A 26,927-nucleotide genomic window follows, 5' to 3' on the forward strand; every position below is an offset into this window, starting at 1 on the left:
TGCTTTTATTTATTTTGGGAAGGGTGAGTTATTCATATTTTGGTTTGTTTTTAGCTTTTCTTTTTTTTTTCCAACTATTGTTTCTACTTTTCCTATGCTTTAAAGACACAGTATTTATAAGGACGAGTCAGACTCCAAGATGACAAATGTTATATATAATAGTATCCAGCTGTGACAATATTGTTACAACTCTTGTTTAGTTTCACAGGGAGCACGAATTCCACGAAATCCTTGATGCATCCAAAAGGAAACTATACTTCTTCCAGGAAATCACGTTTTTACATAATGGGCTTGATATGGAGAAGGCGACAACTATTTGTATTGCAAACAAAGCCATCAATTCCCATTTTCCTTGCTATTTCATTGACTTTTATAATAGTAATGGGTCCAGATAATGGTATATCAATGCATATCTTTGTGTAAACCTCAAATTACAGCGCTTAATTCACTCCATCGTGTTCATTCAATCTCGGCCGCTTTCTACCTGGTTCCTTATTGATAAAGTCACTAATTATTTTCTTTCTATTTTTTTATGAAAGTTGACAAGGTAGGCTAAGGAATGTTATAATCTATACAAATCTCTTTGTTTTTTTCTTCCTTTGTCAATCTCATTTAGATTTGTTTATTTCATTTCCAAAGTGAGAACATTCGTCTTTCTCTTTTCTGACATGGTGACATTAGTAATTAAGAGATTTTAAAATGTTTGTGTCTACAGAAAAGTCTATGAAAGGAGAAGGAATTTGATAGGAGTCATAATAATGAATCAGCGGATGCAAGTAAAAGAAGTGATTGATGGGAGTCAAAATGATCATGGAGAATGAAGAATCTTTTTTTTCTTGTTTTAAACATTGGCTTGGTGAAATTAGTTCGAGGAAACTATATTCGAGGTAAACGTTACTTCCAGGAAGGAATGGGAAGATAATATTCATTTGACTGTCTCCCTCCCAACAAAAGACACTGGATAAAATGTAATGCTCAAACTCCTCTTTTGAAGTCAACAAAAGATATAGGCATGAGATAATAGAGACAAGTCGAACTCCAGGGCCCCTCTAAGCTTCTATGATTGTTGATTTTAGAAATGATAGTTGATTGAAGGGAGGCGAAGTGGCCAAGTGGTTAAGGCATTGCACTGTGATCCAGAAGGTTCTGGGTTCGAGCCCTGCTTCAGTCACTTTCCGTTTTTTTCCTAGGGCAAGGTTATTAACCCCCAATTTGTTCACTTGGACAACATAGGTGATTCTTGTTGACATCTGACATCCTGTTTGATGAACTATCTATATTCCTTCTTCATGGAATGCCTAGGCGACGGGATCTTATGGTGCTGTTGCGAAAAGGCGTAATAGAATATATAACAGTTGATTTAATCTTCTCAAGAAACGGCACAGAGAAATGTTGATTAAATGATACAACAAGAATCAATTCGTAAAATGAACAAACTTTGAATGGATATAATATTGGATGTTTTTCTTTAAAGGAATAAAAAAATAAACGCAAAACAAACTTATAGTTATACACCTTTTTATTTACAGTCAGCAATATTCAAAATCATGGTGAAGTAATGTGTGGTTAAAGTGTAATATTTTATAGGTAGCAATTTTTATGACTAACGGCTCATCTTTATGGTTTTATTACCATATACCCGTTAGTGTTGGAATATCTTGTAGATTGTAACAGCGGTCAATACAAGATGAAAGACATGTAATAAATAGACCAAATGTTTATTATCTAGATTTAAATCCCAGAGATAAATATTTGCACAAAATGTGCCCAGAATGCAAATCTTCGTGTAGCAACTTGCTTGTAAGGCAAAGCACATTAGTGACGATTAATTGGGTAAAGAGTTGAGGGCTACATTCAATGATGTAAGAAAATTTCACCCCCAAAAAAAGTATCTCAGCAAATAGAATCCACAACAATAGCTAATCACAGTCATCTCTGTGATATCATCATTTGATTTCTCAAGGCTGAGACCTTCCCTATTTCATGTAATCCAAATCTACACAAGTAAAGTACTTGTTGGATTCGAGCACACTCTCGGGAGAAGCCAAAAAGTATGCTAGAATCCGAGCTTGCCAAAATCCGATGCTCATGAGAGGTAGAGCGCTTTGAGCACATTTCATGAATATTGCGCTTTATAAAAGATCATCTTTTTTTCTTTTTTTTTTTTTTAACCCTTTCATTACCATCCATAGAAAAATCGTCACATTCATTACGATACAACAGACAATTTTCTCATTCTGATTTCTCTTGTCCATCACAAAATCTAAAGAGATGCATTGAATACAGCTATAAATACTAAAAACTGTGTTGTAGACATCATTTTGCTGAACAACATTCTGTATAGAATGCACTAGTTACATTTTTGTTTGATTCGGAAAAGTCTATTTTGTGGCGGGTGGGTGTGAATGTTCAAGGGAAATTCTAAAAATAGCCGATAAGGAGAGAGTTAAATGACTTAATATGTCGATAAATTCGATCCCCCAGCTTCAGCATGCTAGAATCCAGCAAGTACTGTATTGCAATGCTGATTAGACAGTTGTTCTTATTGTTTAAAGAGTTCAGTTACATTGATGATCCTTGAATGGACAGGTGTTAATAAGGTTTGCTTTATTCTGGCTTCCTAACTTATGTCCTGCACCTTACACAATTTTTTTCTTATTCGTTGAAGCCAAAGCCAACATGTTGACAAAAATCACTGCAATCTGCTGGACATGTCTAACAATTATATGAATAGATTGATCGAAGATTTATTTCACAAACCTGAGATTTGTAATAAATACCTTATCTGTGATTGAAATTGTTAAGAGAGTCAGTAAATAGTTGCCAGAACAATAGAATAACACAAGGAAATCTGTAGTTGTTCTATAGAAGATTGTTGTTAGATTCCACGTCGACCACAAGTGAGATACATGTAGTGTTGTAAAATGCATAATGGTAACACCTATGGAAATTTAACATACTATTAAATTTTTTACTCGAGTTTTTGAAATGAAATATTTTAGTGTCCTAAAAACTACAACTAAGTGCTTTTATTTTCCACTGTGCTATTGTCATCTTGAACTCCTCTCAGATTTAATCAAGTCCTTCAATGAAACGATCAGATGATTCTCTGTGGAAGGAAAAGACAAGAGACAAATAACATCTCGGGTCGGTCTTATTTGGTGGAAAAATTGTCAATACTTTTGAGCATAAATAATGATGATGATGATGATGATGATGATGATGATGATGATGATGATATGATTAATAATAACAATAATAATAATAATAATAATAATAATAATAATAATAATAATATAATAATAATAATAATAATAATAATAATAATAATAATAATAATAATAATAATTAATAATAATTAATAATAATAATAATAATAATAATAATAATAATAATAATAATAATAATAATAATAATAATAATAATAATAATAATAATAATAATAATATAATAATAATAATAATAATAAAAATAATAATAATAATAATAACAATAATAATAATAATAATAATTTTAAAAATAATAATAATAACAATAATATTAATAATCACAGAAATGACCCTAATTTGTCAAACCCTGTTGTATCTGTGGTCCACTGAATGTAAACCACAGATTGATTCTTTTAAAAAAGATGTGAGCAATATCCACTAAATGTGCTCAAAAAGCTTTACAAGGGGTCGCTAGCAAACAGCAACATTTAACATGTAGGACTATATATGACATCTGTTAGGAGATATTACATTTTTTTTCCCAACAGAGACAATGCTACCGCAAATGGCCAGGTACTCATTTTACACCTGAGTATGGTGAGAGAATGTGAGTAAAGAGCCTTTTCTAAGGACTCAACTATGCACTGTTCAGAGCTGGACTTAGACCTAGGATCATCCAATCTAAAGGCGAGTGCCATACCACAAGACCACATAGCCGCACGATTCTTAGACAAAGACCACAAGACAAATTAAAGGAATGGAGACAAAATAATTGTTGTTACCTGAAAGATTAAGTGCGGGATCTTTCAATTTCTTTTCTAGCAAAGAATTCAACACCCATCTCAGTTCTTTGAAGATGACGCCTGCCTTAGCTACAGCCTGAGGAATACGGTTGAATAGATAAATATAAGTAGATGCCATCAATAAACATCTTTCTGAAAAAGTGTGTATGAAACAGTTATTCCCAAATCAAAGCGTGCTGATTTTTTGGGATCATTTGTTTCTGGTATTTTTTTTCCATACTTTATCTGACACAGTTTCATCCACACCTTTTCAGATTTTTATCTTACACCACAGCCTAATCCCTAATTTGTTCCAAAAATAGCTTCAATAGCAAGACCACCAATCCAAGTTTTAGGGATAATTTTTTTTTGGCGATTGATTTTGACTAGATGGTAGTCTGATTTCATGCAGAAATGAAAAAAAAAGAAACATTTTGACAAAAGTGATTTATTGACTAGTTGGTAGTGTAAAACATAAAGTGACTATGAGTTTGACATGACTGATACGTTAATTGGGTGAGAAAAGTAGAAATAATGAATAAAGCCTTGACAACATGCCAGTTGTTAGTGAAAGAAACAGGCCTTAAATGCGAAATGAGGCCATACGTGACCCATCGAATTAATCTGGTACTATGTCTGGGAAAACCAGATGCCAAAAAGTGAATATAAAACTAAAGTGATCAGAAGTTTCAACTTTTGAATTATCTCCCTTCAAGATACTAATTGTCCTCAATATAGCATGAATTTAGCTTGAGTGTCACATTTTAATCTATAAATGTAATTCATGTTCAGCATCTAAATCATCCTGACATAATTCTGGCTATAGGCAATATATCACAAATAACCGTGCATTCAGAGAGACAAATATGATATACAGAAATTTCTTCTCCTAGATAAAAATGGGATTTTTTTAAATAGCTTTTTTTTTTATGTAGTGCAATATCCACTAAATATTCTCAAAGCACTTTTCAAAGGGTCCCTGACCAACAGCAACGCAAAACAAGTAGAATGAAACATGACATCTGTTGGGCGATACTACATTTTTTTTTCTGTCAGAGAGGACACTATTAACAGCAGGTACTCATTTTACACCCGAGTACAGTGAGAGCATGTGAGTAAAGAGCCTTTTCCAAGTACTCAACTATGCACTGTGTGAGGCTCGAACCCAGGACCTTCTGATCCGAAAATGGGTGTCATACCATAAGATCACATCGCTGCTCTTTGACGAATAAGCATTCAGGAATTGGCACTTTAGTGAAAAAAAATGTGTTACCTACACACTACACAATCTATTTTTTCTGATCTCATTCGAACTCCTTTCATTTCACCATCAACATACTTTCAATATCATAATGTTTTTGATAAACCTGTCAGTCTATTTGGTTATCTGTGTAAAGCAAAGAAAACTTGTACAAAATTAATCGATAACAAACACAAAAGTCAGACTCAATGTGAAGAATTAAATTTAAGGGAGTTCATTGTAACATAGAGCATTTTGTTTGGAGGGGGTGGGGGGTTGTTTTTTTTTTTTAGTTTAATGCACATGGAGCCAGAGCTTATCCCAGTTTTTATAGCGTTATTCTGGTGTTAACAATTGCTGGCTATAATTTGGATAATGCTATCATAATGATGATGATGATGATGATGATAATCAAGAAAAGGAGAAAGAGGAGGACAAAAATGAGGACAAGAATAAGGATCATACAATGAGTATAATAATCATTTTCCATTACCCTAAATTTGATCCATCCATCAATTGTCACCACCCTTTGAGTGTGCTGTACATCAATGGCCCCGCCAAACAGAAGAAGGGCAAATGGAGAAACCAGCGAACAATCTCTCAAATAAATTCGAGATGATTTTACCTGGGACAAAGAAGTTTGAAACTGTTTGTTTATGAATTACTCTACTATCATTTTTAAACATTTTATAAATATGAATAGATACAATTTTGAAATAATAGAAAAGAAGACAATTTTTTTTAAAGCAAGTCTGTGACATAATGTTATGGTACCGGGCCTGCAAAACTCCTAAAGTCTTCATAGTAAATCCAAATGCTTTAAGAAGGATTGGAATTTGTGGATGCATTATGACATTAAAAATCGTATTGTTTAAATAGGTTCTCAAATCAATGAGAAGAGAAGAACCAAATTTTAGAAGACACATTCTTTACGTAGATGAGTGTGTTTATGATCCATAATATTCAATTTTAAGGTTTTTCCAAAAAAAACATGTTATCTACAAATACAGATCTTTTTTTCAGCTCTTTTCGTTTACAACAAAATTACGATCAGTTTATGGTATGAAAGATTCCCACACTCGACTACAACTTGAAATGGAGCGATATCAATAACAACTTGGAATTAAGAAATACTGATTTCATGATCATATTTCTTTTGTTACTAAGACAATCTTCTGCTTGAAAGTGTTTTGGGGTTAACTTGAGCTTTTTTATCTAGAGCAATATCCATTAAACATGCTCAAACTCAAAGCCAACAGCAACACTTAACATGTAGGACGTGACATGACACCTGTTAGGCGATATTACTATTTTTTTTTTCGGACAGACACAGTGCTGTTAACAGCCAGGTACTCATTTTACACCTGAAAAAATGTGAGTAAAGAGCCTTTTCAAAGGACTCAACTATGCGCCGAGCTAGGCTCGAACCCAGGACCTTCTGATCCGAAAGCATGTGTCATACCACATGACCACATAGCCACACAAGAAGGTTAAGAAGTGATTAGTTTTATATCAGAGATGTACCAGGTTTGCTAGATCATTCTAAAACTTATGTCTCAATTCCCCAAACACTTTATCAGAGTCTGAAATTATGAATATGAAAATTGTTCATTTCATTTAAATTCAAATTGATCAGAAAATACACAAACTTGGTTTTTTTTCATTATCAGATTAAAGATAGTCCCAAAGACAGGAAGAACGTTTTCTTAGGAATGAGGAGAAAATGACTACATCAGACTTGCCTACTTGGAATTTAAAATTCGTAATTTGTAGAGATAAAAATTGTAGTCTATAGTTAACTTTAAAAATGAACAATTTAACCTCACAAGAAATAAATAACACTTTAATATCCATGAAATGATGTAGTCTGGCATCAACTTCCATTTTCATTAAGTTTTAATGACTTAGAAATGTTCATGAAGTTCTGAAAATGGAGCCAACATTTCGTAATTTTACAAAATTTTTGTAAAAGTAGGCAGATTTTGCTACGTGCAAGTATGACCCAGTGGGTTTTGGATTGGAATTCTAAGGGCACAAGGAATCTATCTAAAGCCAACAGCACCATGCAACATGACAGGCACTGCTTATACAATCATGTCGACAATGGCAATATTGTAACCGTCCATGCACTCATTTTACACTTTGGTGTGGTGGAAAAATGTAAGTAAAAAGTGTGAATGGATTGGTGAGAAAAGTGCAAAGCGGTGCAAGGGAGTGAATGAATGGGACAGTGAACAAAGGGCCAGTTGATGGCAATGGCATTGTGAAGGAGAAATAAATTGTTAGTTTGTTTATATCTAGGTGTTGTTGAATATTACAAAAACCCCTTTCAAAAGACTCAACATTGCACCGCTTCCATCAGAGACCTACAAGTCGGGTGAGTATCATCGTAGCCATCGTAAAGTTAAAGCCTGACACTGACCAAAAAATGATGTCAAACGGCCAGTCTTTTGCCACAAAAGAAAACAAATCGTGAGTTGTATTCAATAGTTCAACCAATGAAATAACTTGTTTCCTTGAGCTCTACTAACTACAACTCACTAGACGCTACACAAACCTAAAAAATGGCGTAAAACTGCCAGTCCTAAAGGGTTCTAGTGTCAGACTATATGTAAACGATGACTATGGTATCATACTACAAGACCAAAAAGCGGCACTGGATTCCATTGCTACAATATACAGCCCCATTCACAATCCTCACTAACCTTTTCATGATAAATCATCCAGGCCCCTGTAGCATCTACTAATCTGTTGACAGATGATGGATGTACCTGGGCCATTCCCTGAGATGTTTCTACCTGACAAACTTTGGCCTCATCTGGAATCAGTGATGGAGCAGTCAGGACTTTGCCCACCTTTGTGAAAAGAAACGAAACATTGTGATTTGACGATTGGATTTGAATGGTGCTTTAATCAGTGATGATAATGGAAATTTGTCTAATAGGAGTAAACTGTATGTCTATGAGGCAAACTCAAACAAAAATGCAAAAATTACAAATATAATATCATAGTTCCGTATATAATATACGGCATTAATTAATAAATTATAATGAATGTTCCTTTCCCAAAAATAATTTTTAAAGGCTTAAAATATTAATCATACCGCTCACTACATCAAGAGATTATGACAAAAGGTGAGAAAGCATTTGTTTTTACTTTACAAAGAACACTACAATACCTTTGTTACTGCAACTAAGTGGTCATGCAGTTTTTATACATTATACTCATGAATCTTAAATAACTTGCAAAACATAGTCCATCTGCTAACAGAGGTAAACTTGTAAATTTAAAATAAGCCTTTAAACAATTGCTTTCTAAGTCGATTCTCCTTGCTTATTGTAATATATCATCTTTCTATGACTTCTGTAAACAAAACACGAGGATAGAAGGGTGGTTGAGAGAGATATTTGGGTAAGGGAAAGAGAGATTGAGAGAGAAAGAGGAGAGAGAGAGAGAGAGAGAGAGAGAGAGAAGAAAGAGAGAGAGAGAGAGAGAGAGAGAGAGAGAGAGAGAGAGAGAGAGAGAGAGAGAGAGAGAGAGAGAGAGAGAGAGAGAGAGAAATAGGCTACTCTACTAGAGTGAGCTATGAACTGATTTCCCTTTTTTTTTCCCTAATCCGCTACCCAAAAGATAGGCACTCATCCAAGGTCACCACTGGTCTTGTGTCACTTTTGACATTTGGTGACAGCCTGTCTAGGCTGACATCATAAAAATGTAAATGTCACCAAAATCAATGCAACTGAGAACATGTGTCATTATTTGACACAAGACAAGGTGGTGATTTTTCTATGGATTTACCATGAAGCACCTTTAATAGAAAAATGGTAGACACTAATAATGGTGGAAAATTTTAGAGAAAGGTTAAAAATCCAGGAATTCTGTTTAATTTGAACGAAGCAAACGCACTTTTTAATTTTCTGATTTTTAAATTTTTTTTTCAATATGGTCATCAAAAAAAAAAATAGTTATAATTTATTTTCTTATCTATGATAATATCAAATGAAGCAATGACAGGGTTTTGAGTAAATGTTTCAATTACATTTTCTCATTTAAATATGTTTATTGCATTTTCATGCATTCAAATTTCAATTATCAATTTGCAATTTTAGAAAACATATTTCCCGACTTTGTTATAAAATCTAAGACAGATTATATCTTTATCTATAATGAGTCTTAATTTGTAAAACTTCAATCAAATTTGTGGTTGATTATTTGGCACGAATAAAGTAAAATCAATGTTTAGTTCAGGGATTAATAAGCTATCAGCCACTCTTTCTTGGTGAATTGGTCAAATTCAACAATCTTTAGATCCATTTCAATGATATGATCAATGACACAGCCAGTGATGATAGAGTAATGATAATAGAGTACTGATGATAGAGTACTGACTTTATAGTACTGATGCCAGCGTACTGATAATAGAGTACTGATGATAGAGTACTGACTATAAAGTACTGATGATAGAGTACTGAAGATATAGTACTGATGATAGAGTACTGATGATAGAGTACTGACTATAAAGTACTGATGATAGAGTACTGAAGATATAGTACTGATGATAGAGTACTGATGATAGAGTACTGATTATAGATAACTGATTACAGAGTACTGATGATAGAGTATTGAAGATAAAGTTCTGATGATAGAGCACTGAAGATATAGTACTGATGATAGATTACTGATTACAGAGTACTGATGATAGAGTACTATTGATAGTACCTGAGGGTATAAACCAGCAGTTAGAACAGCCTTGATCATGGCTATATTTCCAGGATCAAGGTCATCTTTGCCTGAAGTGACTTTCGATATACTGAGGACCTCCTCCCTGACACCGACATGATGACTGGATGATGCTTGGCATTGCTTTGAAGGCTGGATGAATCCGATGGTTCGTATCAGTTTTATTAGGTCTCCTTTTACATTCTTGGAAGAAGAAAAAAAAATAATAACAAGAAGTGGGTTATTGTTGAGTTATAAATATGATCTTAAAGATTTGCATTATTTCCAAATATATATCTGGCACTACTGTTAACTGGCAATCCTGTTAAGAAAAAAATAAATCGTTATCCGCCATTAAAAACAAGAGTTTCGTTTGTTTGTTTTTCACAAAGCAATGTTCAATTTCCCCATCATTGATATGAAACACCACTGTGCAACAGTTATAAGAACTTGTTTTGTTATTGATATATTTAGTCATATTTATTCTTTAAGAGAGGTGCATTTGTGAACTGCCAAGAACACTACAACATTTTCTAAGTGTCTGCTTAGTCTATCTCACTTATGATCAAATTTATAAGAAAGAATGAGAACTGAATTAATGCAATCTTCTTACCTAGTAGATGGAGATATCGGCTTTACCACATTATGTAAAGACAAATTAACATCAAAATATATATATATATATATATATATATATATATAATATATATATATATATATATATATATATATATAATATATATATATATATATGGCCACAAAGGCCATGTCAGTGCTCAAAGAAGTTGAGATATGTCAATCTGACAACACCACTTGGACATCATTGACTGCACCACTTCCATAAGACGTTTATATTGTGGAAATGTTGCTACTTGCTTCTATATTTGAAAGTCAGGAGCAGGTGGTAAGTATTGATTAAATTTTCCTCACTTTTGTATGTTTGTCACCAGAGTGGTTATAATGTTAACCTTTCAGAATTTATCAATTCTGTATTCCGTTCAAAGATATCCTATCATACCCTTACATAAAACTGGATCCGCAACAAAAGATATAGAGACACGCAAATGGATACAAACAAGATACATATTATTAATAGGTTTATGACAATTTAGAAGAAAAAAAAAGACTATCTATAAGGCAAAAAGAAATCATATCTCATTTTAAAAAAATACAGCCACCTGACCGCCTCCCTCTCAGCAAAAGAACCTTCACAGGTCTGGAGCAAAACTAAACGGTCACATTCCTGATCAAGGATGCAAAGCTACATGGAATAGATAAATGATAGCAAAGGTAACAAAGGGAATCCAGGAGGTCAAATCTTAACTCGCCCTAGTTGAGATATATTATGTTAACATTATCTTATCATATCCTTATTGTGGACTCACTTCAATATCCATCAAAATGGACCTCTTCAGGAAATTCTTGGTTAGGTATGACGTTTCTGCTCCTCTACCCTTTGACCTTGACTCTGACCATCTGGAAATAAAATGGCAAGTTATAAGATTTCGCAAATGATTGAGTAAGGAAAAAAGAGAAGAAAAGCTAGAGATGTTGTAACCACACGACCAAACTGAAATCCTTCTTTGCATTTTTGTCTGACTCTAAGGCAGTTACTCCTAAATTAGATACTTAATTATAAATATCAACGGACCACTGGTACAGCAAGGGTCTCTTTTAATTATCTGAAAAAGCATCATCCTTAAATGAAATCCCATAGGTCTATAGAAATGGTGGTGTGAAATAATGTTCAACATTATAAAAGCCAAGAAAAAAGCTTTGCATAGTAATACAAAAAAGGAAACAAAAATTAGAGGCTTGATAAATACCAATTATTTCCTGATAAAACACACTGTGCATCAAATTCCAGGGAAGGGTATATTTATTAGGCACCCATAAATGTCGGGGTTTTTTATAGTGAAGCAATGACATTATGTATTGTTTCCCTTGTCTCTTATTATTGTGTTTTATCAATGTCACATTAATTCTTTCCATAACAATGTCCCACACGTTAAATTTTAAAATTGAACATGATTTTGGTTTAACTTAATCTAACCCAGAATCAGCTAGCCAATCACTATTGTAAGGAAAGAGGGGTTAGAAAACCAAATTGTCTCCACCTGAATCTAAAACTTTTTCATGAGACTCGAGTACTCTACCAACTGGGCTTTTGGTATCCCTTCTATTGTACAACTAAACAAATGTGACAAGCCTCACCCTCGGTATGCCTTGTATAGAGTGATGTGATCAGACTGGGCTAGAGCCATAGATTGCCTGGCACTATCCGCCTCTGACCTCTTGCTGAGTGGAACAACAAATGGTGATTTATCTGTCATAGCTGCCGCAATTACAGCCTGAAATGAAGATTATATAATTCCCTGGATGAGCAAAAAAAATTATAAAAATAATAAAATGAGTAAAATGCCTCATCTGTGGTGAAACTAAACAATGTTTCCACCATTAGCCACTGTTTTAAGGTGACAGAAAATTAGGGAAATGCATTTAGAAATTTATACATAGGACACTTTTTTTTTTAAAAATTAAAGGTGGAATGAGGGAGACAATGGGGATTGAAATGATTGACATGACCTTATGAATCTGTGTTTATCAGTGTAAAGAAAAAATTATTCTTGAAAAAAATATTTAAAGATACCAAAAATTGGTTATTGAGAAATTGACTAAATTTAAATGAAAGAAAAACTCCTAGCTTTCCATAAAGATTTGATTGCGTTGAAACATAAGAGATTATAATGTTGTTACTCATTCTATTTTGCTAAACCAATTAGTTCATTTCTCAAAAACGCACTTGACAGCTTATATGTTGACTTGATAAAATAAAATTTACCACATACCAAATTAGTGAAACCTTAAGAATAAAAATATAACAATTCTAATTACTGAACATACAAAAAGATGAGAACATTTCATCGAGACTAACCACTTGTTCCAAACATCCAAATATAGCAGCAAACAGCAACATTTTTCCAATGCGAACGTCAACTGGAAGTGCTGCAAGGTAATGGCCAAGTGGTGTGAGAGTGGTGTTGTCAGATTGGCAAGCACCAACTTCTTTGAGCAGTGACATGGCTCTAGCGACAGCATTGGTTTGTGGTGGATCCATTGCCCCTGACAAAAAGTCGTATGGTTTACCATATCCACATTTCTGGCATTAAAGCAAAGGGGAGGGGGGAAACATTCAGACTTTATTTAACACAAAAATAGTTTTACAAGTTTTGAAATGGAAAAGTCAATAGCAATAAAAATGATTAGGAATCATGTTAAATCATAATTCACAGGAAAAATTGATTTGAATTTCTGTCAAATGACATGTATTCCTTACCATTTCTAAAAGTACAGGCCAAGGTGTATATTAGCAAGTCTGATAACCGTATGCAATTATGGGCTTGTTTTAACATTGTTGTAATAGACAATATTTGGTATTGGTTTGAGAGTATAATTTCCATAACCATTTGGATTATCAGACCTGAATATAAGTACACGTTGACACAGATATTTGACAATTTCGTCAATAAAGATATTCTAATAATTTACCAGTTTTAAAGGTTACCTCAATTCTATTTCTTGCTTAGGTATAGTCTGTATGAGATACAATTATTAATTTTACTTGGACAGAAAATATAGAATTAATCACAGATCTGTCTCAATCATTTTTATCATACAAACCAAAAGTTGATCGCAGAAAGATAAAGTCAAAAACGTGTCAAGCATATTGTATTTAAATAAAACCCATGTATCACGACAAAGACAAAACAATACAATTGTATGGAGCCACAATTAAACTTGCTGGACTACAAATTTTACCCTTGTTCACTACAAGGCAGTAAAAAATAAAAATTCGTAAAACAAAAACCTCTCAACAAGATTCCTCTCACCATGATATTTAGACAAAGTTCCTCCAGTGGAACTCGTAACAGCTCAGGGGTTGTGTAGGCTTTCATCCCGTTGTAACATTCTCCAGTAAACATTCGAAAACAGAAACCCTCCCTAACACGGCCTGCCCTGCCTGCCCTCTGCTTACAATTTGCTTTGGAAATAAAGGTCTCCTGAAGAGTGCTCATCTGACTTGATTCAATGTATCTAGAATTTTAAATACATAGAATTAGAACAAGCAATGGTAAAAGAAAAAAAGTGGTCTTCACAAACAAAAGCCAGAATAAATATTTTTTTCTTTTTTTTTTTTTTTTTTGTAGCGTAAAACGAGCAATAACTGCTGTTTGCTACCGTTGGATGAGGCACTAGTCAAGCACAAAGTACTTTTCACCAGCTAAACAATTAGTTGGTTGGACATAGGGTAAGGGGATAGAACCTTACCCTAGAATGCATGGCATCACCTTCTATAGATAAAATTTTTCACTTTAAATTACTTCAGACTAAATGTACTGTTGAGCACTTTGGTCACATATCATCAAAAGAAATATCTGAAAAAGTGTGCAAGAAACAGAAACATTCCAAAAAATACTGCTTTTTTGGATTTTTTTTTTCTTGCATTTTTCACGCCTCTTTTTCAGATTTTTATCTTATACCAGTGCCTGCTCCTTAATTTCTCAATCACATATCAATAGCCTTTTAATGAATTTAGTTCTAAACTTTGTTGTTTAGAAATATGAATTAAGAGAAAAATATCAATTCCTACAAATGAATATGACTGGAAGGTCTGTAACACCATTTGAGGGGGGAAGAGGAGGTGATTAATCACAAATATGTTCAAAGTTCAGGGATGAACAACAGGAAACTGGACTATACAATGCAACTCACTTATTCTCTTTAGCCTTTCCACAATCGATGACAAACACCACATCTGGAATAGTGATGCCTGTCTCAGCAATGTTGGTAGCTAGGACTATTTTACGCACACCCCTGGGTGGAACATTGAAAACTGTGCTTTGGTCTTCACCAGACAGGACTGAATGTAAGGCAAATATCTGGAATCTGGGAGGGAAAAGGAGATGAACAGGTTTTAATGCTTCAGCAATTCAAAAAAAATCATGAAAAAGTTGTTATCCAATTTATTTATTTTTAATAGGAAGAGGAAAATAAAGCATCTTTTTCAACAATGTCTTTCTTATGATGAATAATCAAAATGCAAAAGCTGCTTCTTGGAGCTTACAAAGGATTTAAAGAAATGATGAATTTGAATATAAGTTTTAATTTAATTGAAGAATGCAAGTTGTGGACGTTTCAGTTCACCCTTTTCTAGAGGGTGGGTGTAAATGATGAATTTGGTAGAATCATCATCGTATTTTGTGTCAAATTCATCCCTCTTCCACACTGCTTAAAAAGAGTTTACCAAAGACAATCACGTCATTTATCTTTGTGGATGAAACTGAAGCTTCAATTTCTTGTCTAAATAATGGATAGAAATACTAGTTGTATCAGTATTTCTTAAATACAGATAAATTAACATCAACAGAGTATAGCTGGAAATTGAGAACAAAACAATAGTTTAGGAGGGTATAGGTGCATAATGAGAATCTATAGCGGTGTCTATTAAATAAAAGAAGACAAAATTTAGGGCAAACTAATGGATTTTGAGGCAACAAATCATAAATTTATATACAGGCAGACAATGAATATTTTTTGGGGTTTTAGATCCATTGAGTAGGAGATCATAAGACATAGATAAATAGAGAGAGAGAGAGCGCATGCGAGAGAGAGAGAGTGAGTGAGAGAGAGAGAGAGAGAGAGAGAGAGAGAGAGAGAGAGAGAGAGAGAGAGAGAGAGAGAGAGCAACAGAGAGAAAGAGAATCAGCATCTACCTGTCTGCATTACTAAAGTGTTTATCAGATGACAGCATCTCATACAAATCCTGGATATCAGCAAGACCGGGAAGAAAGACAAGAGCACTTCCTTCAACATCACAGAATGGTCTAGTTGTGTCCAGATGTTTAAGAAGATCCTGGTGGAAGTAATTTTCAATAAAGTCAACAGCTCTACCAAGATGTAAATTACGAGGGGATTACAATGAATTTTATAAAGACCCGTTATTAATGAATAGGATTAAGTTTTCAATATTCCTTCATCTAATTTTGACAGTCACCTTGACTCATTTTTGGCAAATATGTTCCGCTTATGGAACAACTAACCTGCTGACATGAAGCTTCTCAGCAATATTGAGACCTTTAAAGATGCGCTACCGACTATCAAGTAGTCCTTCAGAAACTACAGAGCTGGAGTTTATTCCAGACAATAGCAATTGCTTGCTACCCTTTGGAAAAGACGCTAGTCTATCACAAAGTAATTAACACCAGATCTAACAGACCCAGCTACCCAATCACTTCTGGGGGACAGAGAGAGGGGGGAGGGGTTAGAAAAAAGTCTCAACTCCACACAGGATCAATCTGGGTACATTTGAGTGTAAAGCAAGTGGGTGTGTAAGTTCCAGGGTTTGATTCCTGTTCAAATTGAGTCGCATAATTGAGTTCTTGGAAAAAGCTCTTTACTATCAGAAAAAAAAAATTTAATATCATCCAACAGGTCTCAACCAACATGTTACGTGTTGCTATTGACTAGGGAACACTTGTAAATCGCTTTGAGCACGTTTAGTGTATAATGTACAAAATAAACGCTCAAGTTTGTTTGTTTATCTATTTGTGAATAAACACCCTCAGGCAATATCATAGGTGACTATAAATTTGCATATCATGTTTTTTGTAAATAAAAATTGTTCATAAATAATAAATTTGTCAAAAACCCTGAAAATATCCCATTTATCAAGAGATTTGTGGCCTCCGACCCTCCAACCAGCCCTTTAATGCCATGTTACATTAAAAATAGAATGTGTAAAATAATAAATGCAAAATTGCCAGAATCATGAAGGAGAAAAAAAATTGATTTACTATCGTGTGACAGCATCACCCAACTCACACAAATCAAATCCAAGTTAATACGATTCAAGTTCAATCTCGTCACGGCATTCCGTGTCCGAAGGGAGTATATGTCTGGGTCCAATGAGGTCTGAAAATTATCAATATAAGATTTTAATTAAAGGTAAAATAGTCCAAGAGCCAAAGTTAATCTAGGTTTCTGTAGTGTGAACCAGACACACAAAACTGCTTATTTTTCTCTGCGAATACAAAGCTGCTAGAAGATGTGGATTGTAAATTGTGATGTACAAAAATGAATATAAAAGCTTCAAAAAAAAAAAAGAACAAAACACCTAACACAGAATGCTTTGTGCTCAAAATCCTTCTATAGACCTTTTGGCATTGTATTTGCCAACAAGACATGTCTAATGCCTTTCTACCGTCTTCCCAGATTTAAAGCGATGTATTATCCTTTTATAATTTTGTTTTGAGCCCAAAATGTTCTGTGTTTGGTATTTAGTTTGTTTTTTTTAAGCTGTTGTGTTCTATTTTGATTACTATTTTCCTCTATGGCAGAGTACTTTCCACCACATCTAACATGAAATTCATTTATTGAATCACTGCTGTATGGATAGAGAAGGTCAGAAAAAGAAAAGTTATAACTGAGTCAAACCATTTTTGTTTGTTTGTTGAGGTGAGACAAGATATATGGCGTCAGAGCCTAAAATTGAAGTACAATATGCAGAGAATAAAGTGTTTCTGACATGTAAAGTATGTGAAGACATAAAAGAGATAAAAAATGTTAAAATGGGACAAAAATATCAATAGGCTTCATTAGTCGTGACGTCACTTCCCTCATAATGACGCATAGTAACTTAGTAACTGTTTCTTTAACTATCGGAACAATGGTGGACGCCCTTATGAAATACTACTCCAACAAACATAAAAGTGTATCCAGAGGAGAAAAAACATTATAAATCTGATCATGTTTTGACTTTTATACATTCTGATACCATGACATGTGAAAAAGTTCTAGCCAGCATAAAGAATAAAAAATAGCGATTTTCTTTGTTTAGAACCAAGCTGCTCATTGCTGGGCGGATGTGACATCAGACTACTGAATCCAATTGTCAGAGAATAAGATGCATTGCTTATATGGTATACTATTGTAATACAATGCTCCAGTTGTCCATCTAAAAGTGTTGCATCCAACTGAAAGTCTATACAATATGGGAAAGTTCAGTGAGCCTAGACTTTTTATTCCTCTTATTTCTAAATAAATTCACCTTTCGATGCCATTACCTGTATTATTTTTCCTGATTAATTTCAAAAACACATCTAATTCAATTTCAGCGCATTCTCCATCTGTTCAATTCAATTCAATTCAATTCAAACATTTATTTATTGTCGGCATTTTAAAAATGTTTCATAGATAATGTAGTCAGGCTAATAGAAGCCTTTGACCGACATTAAAATTGTTACTACAATGTACCACCAATAAAATACTTTCAATTTATTAATGACAAGTGATAAAAAAAAAAAAAGGGCTTCAGAGCCATTAGGCCCAGGAATCAAAATCTATCCTGATTTTTATGGCGTGAAGTTGACAATAGCAATTGCTTGCTACCCTTTGGAGAGGATGCTAGCTATTGAAAAGTACTTTCCATTGAGTTCAACAGACCCAGCTATGCAATCACTGTGCACAAGATAGAAGGTCAGAAATAAAAAAATCTCAACTTCACCCTGGATCGATTTGAGTCCCTTTGCTTGTGAAGAGAGTGCTCTTCCAACTGGCCTATTGGGACCCACTATTAATGACAAGATTAGGCAATACTAAGTGAGTCTACAGCTTATTTTCATTCTTCCCTGCTGAATTGCTGTAACCATAGTGCGGCGATGTGGTCTTGTGGTATGACACTAGCTTTTGGATTGGAAGGTCCTGGGTTTGAGCCTCACTCGGCGCATAGTTGAGTCCTTGGAGAAGGCTCTTTACTCACATTCTCTCATTGAAAATGAGTATCTGGCCATTAACAACGTTGTCTCTTTCCGAAAAAATTGTAATATTGCCTAACATCCTAAATGTCAAATGTTGCAGTTGGCCAGGGACCCCTTGTAAAGCGCTTTGAGCACGTTTAGTAGATATTGCGCTATATAAAAGCTCAAATAAAACTCAATTATAACCATAAATAAATAGCTGCCAGGACTGCATTTGAAAAATCAGTAAAAGGAAAGGCAAACAGTATCAGTAAATCAGATAGAACACAAAAACATCCAATGTGCGGCTATGTGGTCTAGTGGTATGACACTAGCTTTTGGATTGGAAGGTCCTGGGCTCGAGCCTCACTCAGCGCATAGTTCAGTCCTTGGAGAAGGCTCTTTACTCACATTCTCTCACCGTACTCAGGTGTAAAATGAGTATCTGGCCATTAACTGCGTTGTCCCTGTCCGAAAAAATTGTAATATCGCCTAACATCCTAAATGTTAAATGTTGCTGTTGGCCAGGGACCCCTTGTAAAGCGCTTTGAGCATGTTTAGTAGATATTGCGCTATATAAAAGCTCAAATAAAACTCAATTATAACCATAAATAAATAGCTGTCCAGACTGCATTTAAAAAATCAGTAAAAGGAAAGGCAAACAGTATCAGTAAATCAGATAGAATACAAAAACATCCAAAGCATATCGAATTTAGATATTACCCAACAGCAACCTACCCTGTCAATCCTGGAGAGATCCTCTTTGGTCCATGTTAACGTTTGTTTTGATGAGTCACCTCCCTTGCCAGTGACTTCCACTTGAGTTCTTTCCATCTAGGAAAAAGAAATTGGTCATACATGAAATTTTTTTTTATAAATTCTAAATCTCTATTCAATAATGCTTAAAAAGACTGTGTAGGCATCATGCATTAAAGTCATACATACTTTTAAATGAAAGCTTTCCTTTTTTATTTCTTTTTAGTTTGATGATGATTTATGGCTCTATAAAATTGCAAAGAACGAAGAGAATATCCATAAATTTCTAGTTAACACAGATCACAGTGGTTTACCAGCGGATCACTTAGTTGAGATGCTAGGTCAAGAGGTCACTACTCTCCTTCTCTTTACCTGCGCTCTGGCATGGCACGTGCCTGCAGTCAGTGAAGCGAGTAGTCTAATTGGTCTGATAAATAATGGCATAGCCAAGCCATAATTATCTTAAATGTAAATCTATATCACTCATGTTATAGATTGAAATCCCCCTCACACAGTGGACTAAATATCATAGATATCATCAGTATATTTCTTTCTCAGGAACACAGCAAAGTAGACTCACATTTTCACTACATTTATCATTTAAATCAAATATTTCTGCAATCCCTACAACACCAATCAGACGTTGCAGTTTATTATTATTCACACTAGTACATAGTACAAACTGTCTACTTTCTGTTGCACTAATGTTAATTCAGTTCAACAAATATGTAACAAGTGTAGGGGTGGGGTATCAAATTTCACTGGGAATATCTAGCAGTCTATGAGATGTCTAGGCTATCGTGGGTGATGAATTTGGACCAGTTACACAATGTAAACAATGTCATAATCATTTCCTGGACTCCCTACTGACCATGGAACACTTTACTACACTGATTCTACAGTTTTGTCATTAAACGTTCCCACGAATATGGTAAAGGAGTGAAGAAGACATACTTATTGTAGTACAGGAACGTATATATATATATATATATATATATATATATATATATATATATATATATATATATATATATATATATATTATATACTCCCTCTGCAAGTAGCCCTACAATACTAGTTCTTAAAGACACATCTGTTACTGATTTAAGAAATATGAAATGAATGGGTTTGTTTCATTCATGTCTCTGTTGATTGGTGTGGGAAAGTTTTATTCACCAGCTGCACTACTTGTACATTGTGAATATTGAGAATAATGTCTGAATATCTGTTAATTGCTAGGAGGTGCCACTATTATTTTCTCTATCTTGGCTGTGTTTGAGTTCCCCCCCCCCCCCTATTCTTATTTTCCCCAGTCAAACTTGCCTTTGTGGAATACTATCTGTACTAACTGTTGATGTTATATCGTTGTTGTCAGTGGTATGAATTAGGTGTAGTGTGAATGTTATTCATTTCTCTTAGCCTGTCTTTTACGTGTGTATGTAATATGTGTGTATATGCAGGATGTATGTGTGTGTATGTGTGTGAGAGAGAGAGAGAGAGAGAGAGAGAGAGAGAGAGAGAAAGAAAGAAAGAAAGAGAGAGAGAGGAATACCTTTTCTACCATATTCATTGCTTCTATTATCTACTACGCCACTGTGATGGTGTTGTTGTTTGGTGTAATGACGATGGTTTTGTTTCTATTTGTAATAGTGAAGTAAAACCTACACACAATATATTGCTTTATAATATGTTCTTTAGGGGTGTGTTAAATTGTTTAATCCACTTATCTCCATATCTTTTAAATACAATACAAAATACAAATGAAGAGAACATACCTGATGTCCAGCCCATTACATTTATGACCATTAAAAACGTAGTTAAAATGTGTTGAATCAGAAAATGAATGTTTTACTGTGTGTAATAATATTAAGACTGGACAAAGCATTAATTAGTTTCGGAATCCAACGTCTGATTTTAAAGATTTGAATTTTTTATTGTCCGCCAACAACAAAAATATTTTTAAATGGTAGGGATTTTAAAGTGCTTATAAAACCTATCAGAATAATCACAATAAAACGAAAAAAGAACCAACATAACAAGTGAAAGTAGTACTGTCTGTTCCATGAGTTAATATTATTGTAATGTAAGTGGTCATCTAGATATGGTGTTATATTACATCACGAAAATGCAATACTTTGTGTCTTAACCCTCAAAAAGGGGAATCCCCGTCCAGGTAGCCACTTTTACAGCATGCAGCTGCTGTTGTCAGTCACTTGCTGGGTTCCAGCAGTATAACTAAGTGATCCGATTTTATGAAGAAATAAACAGCAGTGAGATATATTACTATTTTAGTTGTGGTATAGAATCCATATCACAATAAGAGAGAGAGAGTGAGAGAGAGAGAGAGAGAGAGAGAGAGAGAGAGAGAGAGAGAGAGAGAGAGAGAGAGAGAGAGAGAGAGAGAGAGGCGAATGTTAAAGCTGTTGAGAGTGTTTTGCTCGAAACAAACACTAAGCTCTAACAACAATGAAGTTATTCCAGATTACCTTGACCAACTCTTTCTCTGACAAAACATATGGCGAATCTTCATCAATAATGTAACCCGTCCTCTCTATCACATCCTCTAGGTGGAAAACCTAAAGATACCGAAGATAAGGGGATTAAATCTTATTATCTGATAATAAAGCGTGGAAAATTCTTGTTTTTACTTAACAATTTGCAATAGAAATTGGGAATTCACTTGAAATTCACTTACCAAAGCAAATTTCAATAAGAATAGACATCAGATAACCCAGACAGAACTCCACCAAACCATGAAACAAAGGATAACAAATTTCCTGGTGAGACAATTCACCATGTATCTGCAGATCAATCAATAAGCAAGAGTTGACTTTCCTGGCCCCTTATTGGGGGGTGAGATGGCAAATTGGTTAAGGCATTGCTCTGTAACCCGGAAGGTCTAGTGTTTGAGCTCGGCTTCAGGCACTTTCATTTTTTTCCTTAACCCTCTCCTTACCACCTATTGAAAAATCGTCACATTTGTTACGATGCAAACGTCACTTTTCTCATCCAGATTTCATTTCTATTTGCTATAGCTATAAAAACTTGACATTCTGTAATAGAGCCCATATTGGCAAACAATATTATGTATGGAATGTTCTTTTTGGTTTTCTGTTTGAGTAAGATATGTCTGTTTTGTGTTGGGTGGGTGTGAAGTTTTGGGGAAAATTCTGATAATGACTGGTAAGGAGAGGGTTAAGCAAGATTATTAACCCCCAGTTTTCTCACTTTAGACAGCATGTGTGATTCCTCTTGACATCAGATATTTGTTTGATGGATTATCCATGTTCCTTCATGGAATGCCAAGTCAACGGCAATCGAACAATGCCACACAAAGGGGCATGATATTGTTGGGTTTTTTTTATAGGAGTCAAGGGTCCCTATCCCTCAAAATAAAAATAATATGATCATCAGCTATCACTTTCACACACTGATTCAATCAAAACACAAAAGTATTAAGGGGTTTTACCTCTACAGGGAAAGTCCTGCCAGGGATATTGATGACACGACAGCCACCAAAATAATCAGAAAATTTTTGGCTATTCATGGTGGCACTCATAAGGATGACCCTTAAATCTGGACGGTGACGGAGGATGTCCTTGACGACAATCATTAGGAAGTCTGACTGGACACTTCTTTCATGGACCTAGAGAAGGGGTAAGGGAAAGGGGAGTAACAGAAAATGACAGGTTATTGCAGAAAATGTAATGCATGATAACAAGTGATAAGTTGGCCAGTGCAATCAAAATTTGCACCCCTTCTCTCCACTCACACACTCACACAGAAACAGACACACACACACACACACACACACACACACACACACACCCACATACAAACACACATGCACACATGTACATCAAATAAATAATTTTAATCTAAAAATAAGATCAATTCTTTATAGACATTTTATAATCCATTTCTCAAAATCGATCTCTTTTATAAAAAATTTAAAAATTTGTGATAAAAGTGGCAACTGAACCAACACACTCAATATTTTTTAATACAGGTTAATGATAATGCAATATATATTTAATTCTTCTTTCCTGGCAATCAATAAAGCAGTTTATTGCCTACATTTATCCATTAAAGATCTACCCCCCCCCCCCCCCCAATTAATATAAAAACAATCTGAAATAAAATACAACAAAACAAGTTGACTGTTTTGAAATATACACATTCTTTCTCTTACCTCGTCAATGATCAAATGAGAAACACCATCCAAATGAGAGGCTGACTGTAATTGTCTGAGAACCACACCAGTTGTACAATAGACAAGTTTGGTGTTAGGACCTCGACGGGACTCAAACCTGATCTGATATCCTACCATGGAATCTCTACCCCCTACACCCCCTTCCCCCATCTCCTCAGCTACTCTCCTGGCCAAAGATGTGGCCGATATCCGCCGTGGTTGAGTACAGATGATATTGGTTTTGGCTTGACCATTTTCTAAACAATCCTAAATTGACAAAATAAAAAGATTTAAAAAATATTAGTGCACAGTCAAATTAAAAACACATTTGGAATATGCCCTAAATACAGTTTATCATCACATCTTCATTACATCGATGTTATTTAGCATCTTTGTCACTTTTACAAAACTGCTTTTACTTTACACCCACTTCAGCAATATGACTCATTAAGGACAAGAGGGATATCCAATATTTCAAAACTCACACATTCACTTTCTCTCACCAAGGTAAGTTTCATTCAGCACAAAATACCAGTGGTTCGTGTTAACCCTTTTTTAATATTAAAAAATGAATGAGCTTTAAATAAGAGAGGTCTAGTATTTTAAATAAACAGCATCAAAGTAACTTTGTCAAAACCTTTTTTATAATGTGAGGTGGGATAACCCACTTGCCCTTAACCCCAGTAAAATTAAGAAGTAATAATTTTTTTTTTAATTTGCAAAACATCATGTCCTAATTTGCACGTCTTTAAAAAAAAAATTAAATATATTTATATTTATTTTATATATATATTATATATATATATATATATATATATATATATATATATATATATATATATATATATATATATATATATATATATATATATATATATATTATGTATATATTAGTGTCTTTTCAGTATTATGAATTAACTGTGATAAATGAGAGAATGTATTGTTTCAGGAAATCTATCCACACTAACTCTTCTAACAAGCAAACAAATTAATTGGAAAACCATATTTTCTAAGAGAAATAAATAAAATTTTGTATTTTTATTATTGCACACTTCCATGTTTTACATCATCTACAACAATCCTTGCATTATGTAAAAACTTCAGCGTATTTTCTACCTTTTCCATATATATCGACCCAACAAATATAAAAGACCCATCAGTTTTGATAATATTTATATTCACTTTAATTGCCATTGATATTATTATTATTATTATTATTATTATTATTATTATTATTATTATTATTATTATTATTATTATTATTATTATTATTATTATTATTATCATTATTATTGTCATTATCATTACTATTAATATTATTGTTATTATTATCAATATTATTGTTATTGTTATCATCATCATCATCATCATCATCATCATCATCATCATCAATTACCTCTAGAATAAACTGTGGGACCTGAGTACTTTTTCCACTTCCTGTATCTCCCGCAATAACCACAACACTATTCTCTCTAATTGTTGATGTTATCTGCAAAAGAGTGATGGAAACATGCTAAAATGATATTACTAGGCTTGACTGAAAAGTCTTGACGCCTATTGAATATTTCCGATTGTATTGAACTCACCAGTATAAAACTATACATCAAAATGTGTGTAATTTACTCTTCTATTAGGTCACCAAAATTTGTTTAGCTGCTCGTCTTTAGACCAGTAGATCCCTGGTTTGAGCACCATTCTAGGTAGCACAAAGTTGAGTCCTTGGAAAAAGCGTTTTACTTACATTCTCTCACCGCACTCAGGTGTAAAATGAGTATCTGGCCAGTAACAGCACTGTCTCTGTTGAAACAAAAATTGTAATTGCACCTTACAGTTACAGGCATCATGTCTTGTCCTATATGTTAAGTGATGCTGTTGGCTTGTAACCCCTTGTAAAGCTCTTTGAGTACATTTAGGTGATATTGTCCTTTATAAAAGCTCATCATATTTCTTTTTAATCTCCCAAAATGACGGTTATAGGGATTAGTTGCATTTTGGTAGATAAAGGACTTTGGAGAGCTATTCATCACTTTCAGAAAAGGGACAATCGGTGTGATCTTTGGTAAAAAATATTTGTTGTCCCTCTTTTTTCATTTTTAGATTCAAATTAATTGCTTTTCAAAAAATTTGGTTGATTGTTTTCCTATAGAAATCTCCAGCTCATACTCTCTCCCTGTACTCCAGCCTTGAAAGAGAAGGGTGAGCTAAAGAAGCTGTGTTCTGAGCTGTAGACTACATCAATGGGTGCCACATTATGGAACCACTGGACAATAGTGTATGTATCAATTTCGTTCCTATTTTTTAACATGATTTTTTAATCCCTTTTTTCTTGGCCCTTCTCTTATCTGTTTGGATTACATTTCCCAATTGTGGAGATATTGTACACATACAAAGACACAAACAGCCACACACACATACCCACGCAAACATACCTACACTTCCACAGGAACACACATGTACAAAGAAAATCAAGGCTGACAAATACAAATACACAATGATTTGTATCTTGACATCAGTTTTAACTCCTCCACGAGGCCATTAGGCCCATGAAGCCGGAGGTTATCCTGGTCGTTATAATGTGAAACAGATATTAGCAATTGCTTGCTACCCTTTGGATAGGATGCCGTCTATCATAAAGTACTTTCTGACAGATCTAACAGTCCCAGCCACCTAATCACTGTTGGGTGGACAGGAGAGTCAGAAAATAATTCTCGACTGCACCCGAGACTGAATTGGGGACCTTTTTGTGTAGAAAAAGCACTCTATCGACTAAGCTATCAGGACTCCCGATGACAGAAAAGTTATGTTCAAATACCTGCTCCCTGTGCTGATAGACGGGTAATTGTCTCCGGCTCTGTAAAATGGTCTGGTACTGGGGATTTGCACGTCTTTTCTCAAGCTCCTTTTTCAAGCTTCCATCCACACTTTTGGGTTTTGGGTTCTGTGTGATGACAGGCTTGGGTGGTTCCTTGGGTGCCATTTCAAATTCTGACATTTGATCCTGAGAATTAAATATTATTATGCAATTGTAATTGAAGCATGTGTCACGTCATGTAAATTGAGCAAAAAAAAAAAGGTTCAATGCTGTCATTGTGCAACCTGCAGTGAATCAAACTTATTACTAGATTTACCAAATATGACGATCCTAAAAGGATTGATTGGAAAAAAAAAAAAAGAATAAAACGATTGCATTCCTATAGACAAAGTGGAGTGGAAGAGGGAGGGGGTGAATCTAAA

General features: G+C 34.3%; 1 protein-coding gene across 1 annotated transcript in view; it reads right to left on the reverse strand.

The window, feature by feature from the left end:
- Positions 1-1,504: 1,504 nt before the first annotated feature.
- The window catches only part of LOC144970192 (ATP-dependent RNA helicase dhx29-like), a 40,900-nt gene continuing 15,477 nt past the window's right edge, over positions 1,505-26,927 (reverse strand). The window contains exons 14-31 of the mRNA XM_078909580.1: positions 26,506-26,691; positions 25,090-25,182; positions 23,694-23,960; positions 22,971-23,147; positions 21,988-22,077; positions 19,484-19,579; positions 16,833-16,922; positions 15,725-15,864; positions 14,724-14,897; positions 13,841-14,045; positions 12,886-13,110; positions 12,165-12,301; positions 11,336-11,426; positions 9,951-10,154; positions 7,937-8,086; positions 5,725-5,856; positions 3,992-4,088; positions 1,505-3,109 (exon numbers count right to left, since the gene is read on the reverse strand). Coding sequence (XP_078765706.1) covers positions 3,051-3,109; positions 3,992-4,088; positions 5,725-5,856; positions 7,937-8,086; positions 9,951-10,154; positions 11,336-11,426; positions 12,165-12,301; positions 12,886-13,110; positions 13,841-14,045; positions 14,724-14,897; positions 15,725-15,864; positions 16,833-16,922; positions 19,484-19,579; positions 21,988-22,077; positions 22,971-23,147; positions 23,694-23,960; positions 25,090-25,182; positions 26,506-26,691 — 2,613 coding nt within the window. The 3' untranslated portion in view covers positions 1,505-3,050. The remainder of the gene's footprint in view (positions 3,110-3,991; positions 4,089-5,724; positions 5,857-7,936; positions 8,087-9,950; positions 10,155-11,335; positions 11,427-12,164; positions 12,302-12,885; positions 13,111-13,840; positions 14,046-14,723; positions 14,898-15,724; positions 15,865-16,832; positions 16,923-19,483; positions 19,580-21,987; positions 22,078-22,970; positions 23,148-23,693; positions 23,961-25,089; positions 25,183-26,505; positions 26,692-26,927) is intronic.

Source organism: Berghia stephanieae, chromosome 4 (genome assembly GCF_034508935.2).
Source record: "Berghia stephanieae isolate SIO BIC M18660-M18661 chromosome 4, UCSD_Bste_1.3, whole genome shotgun sequence".
In the NCBI taxonomy this organism is placed as follows: Eukaryota; Metazoa; Mollusca; class Gastropoda; order Nudibranchia; family Aeolidiidae; genus Berghia; species Berghia stephanieae.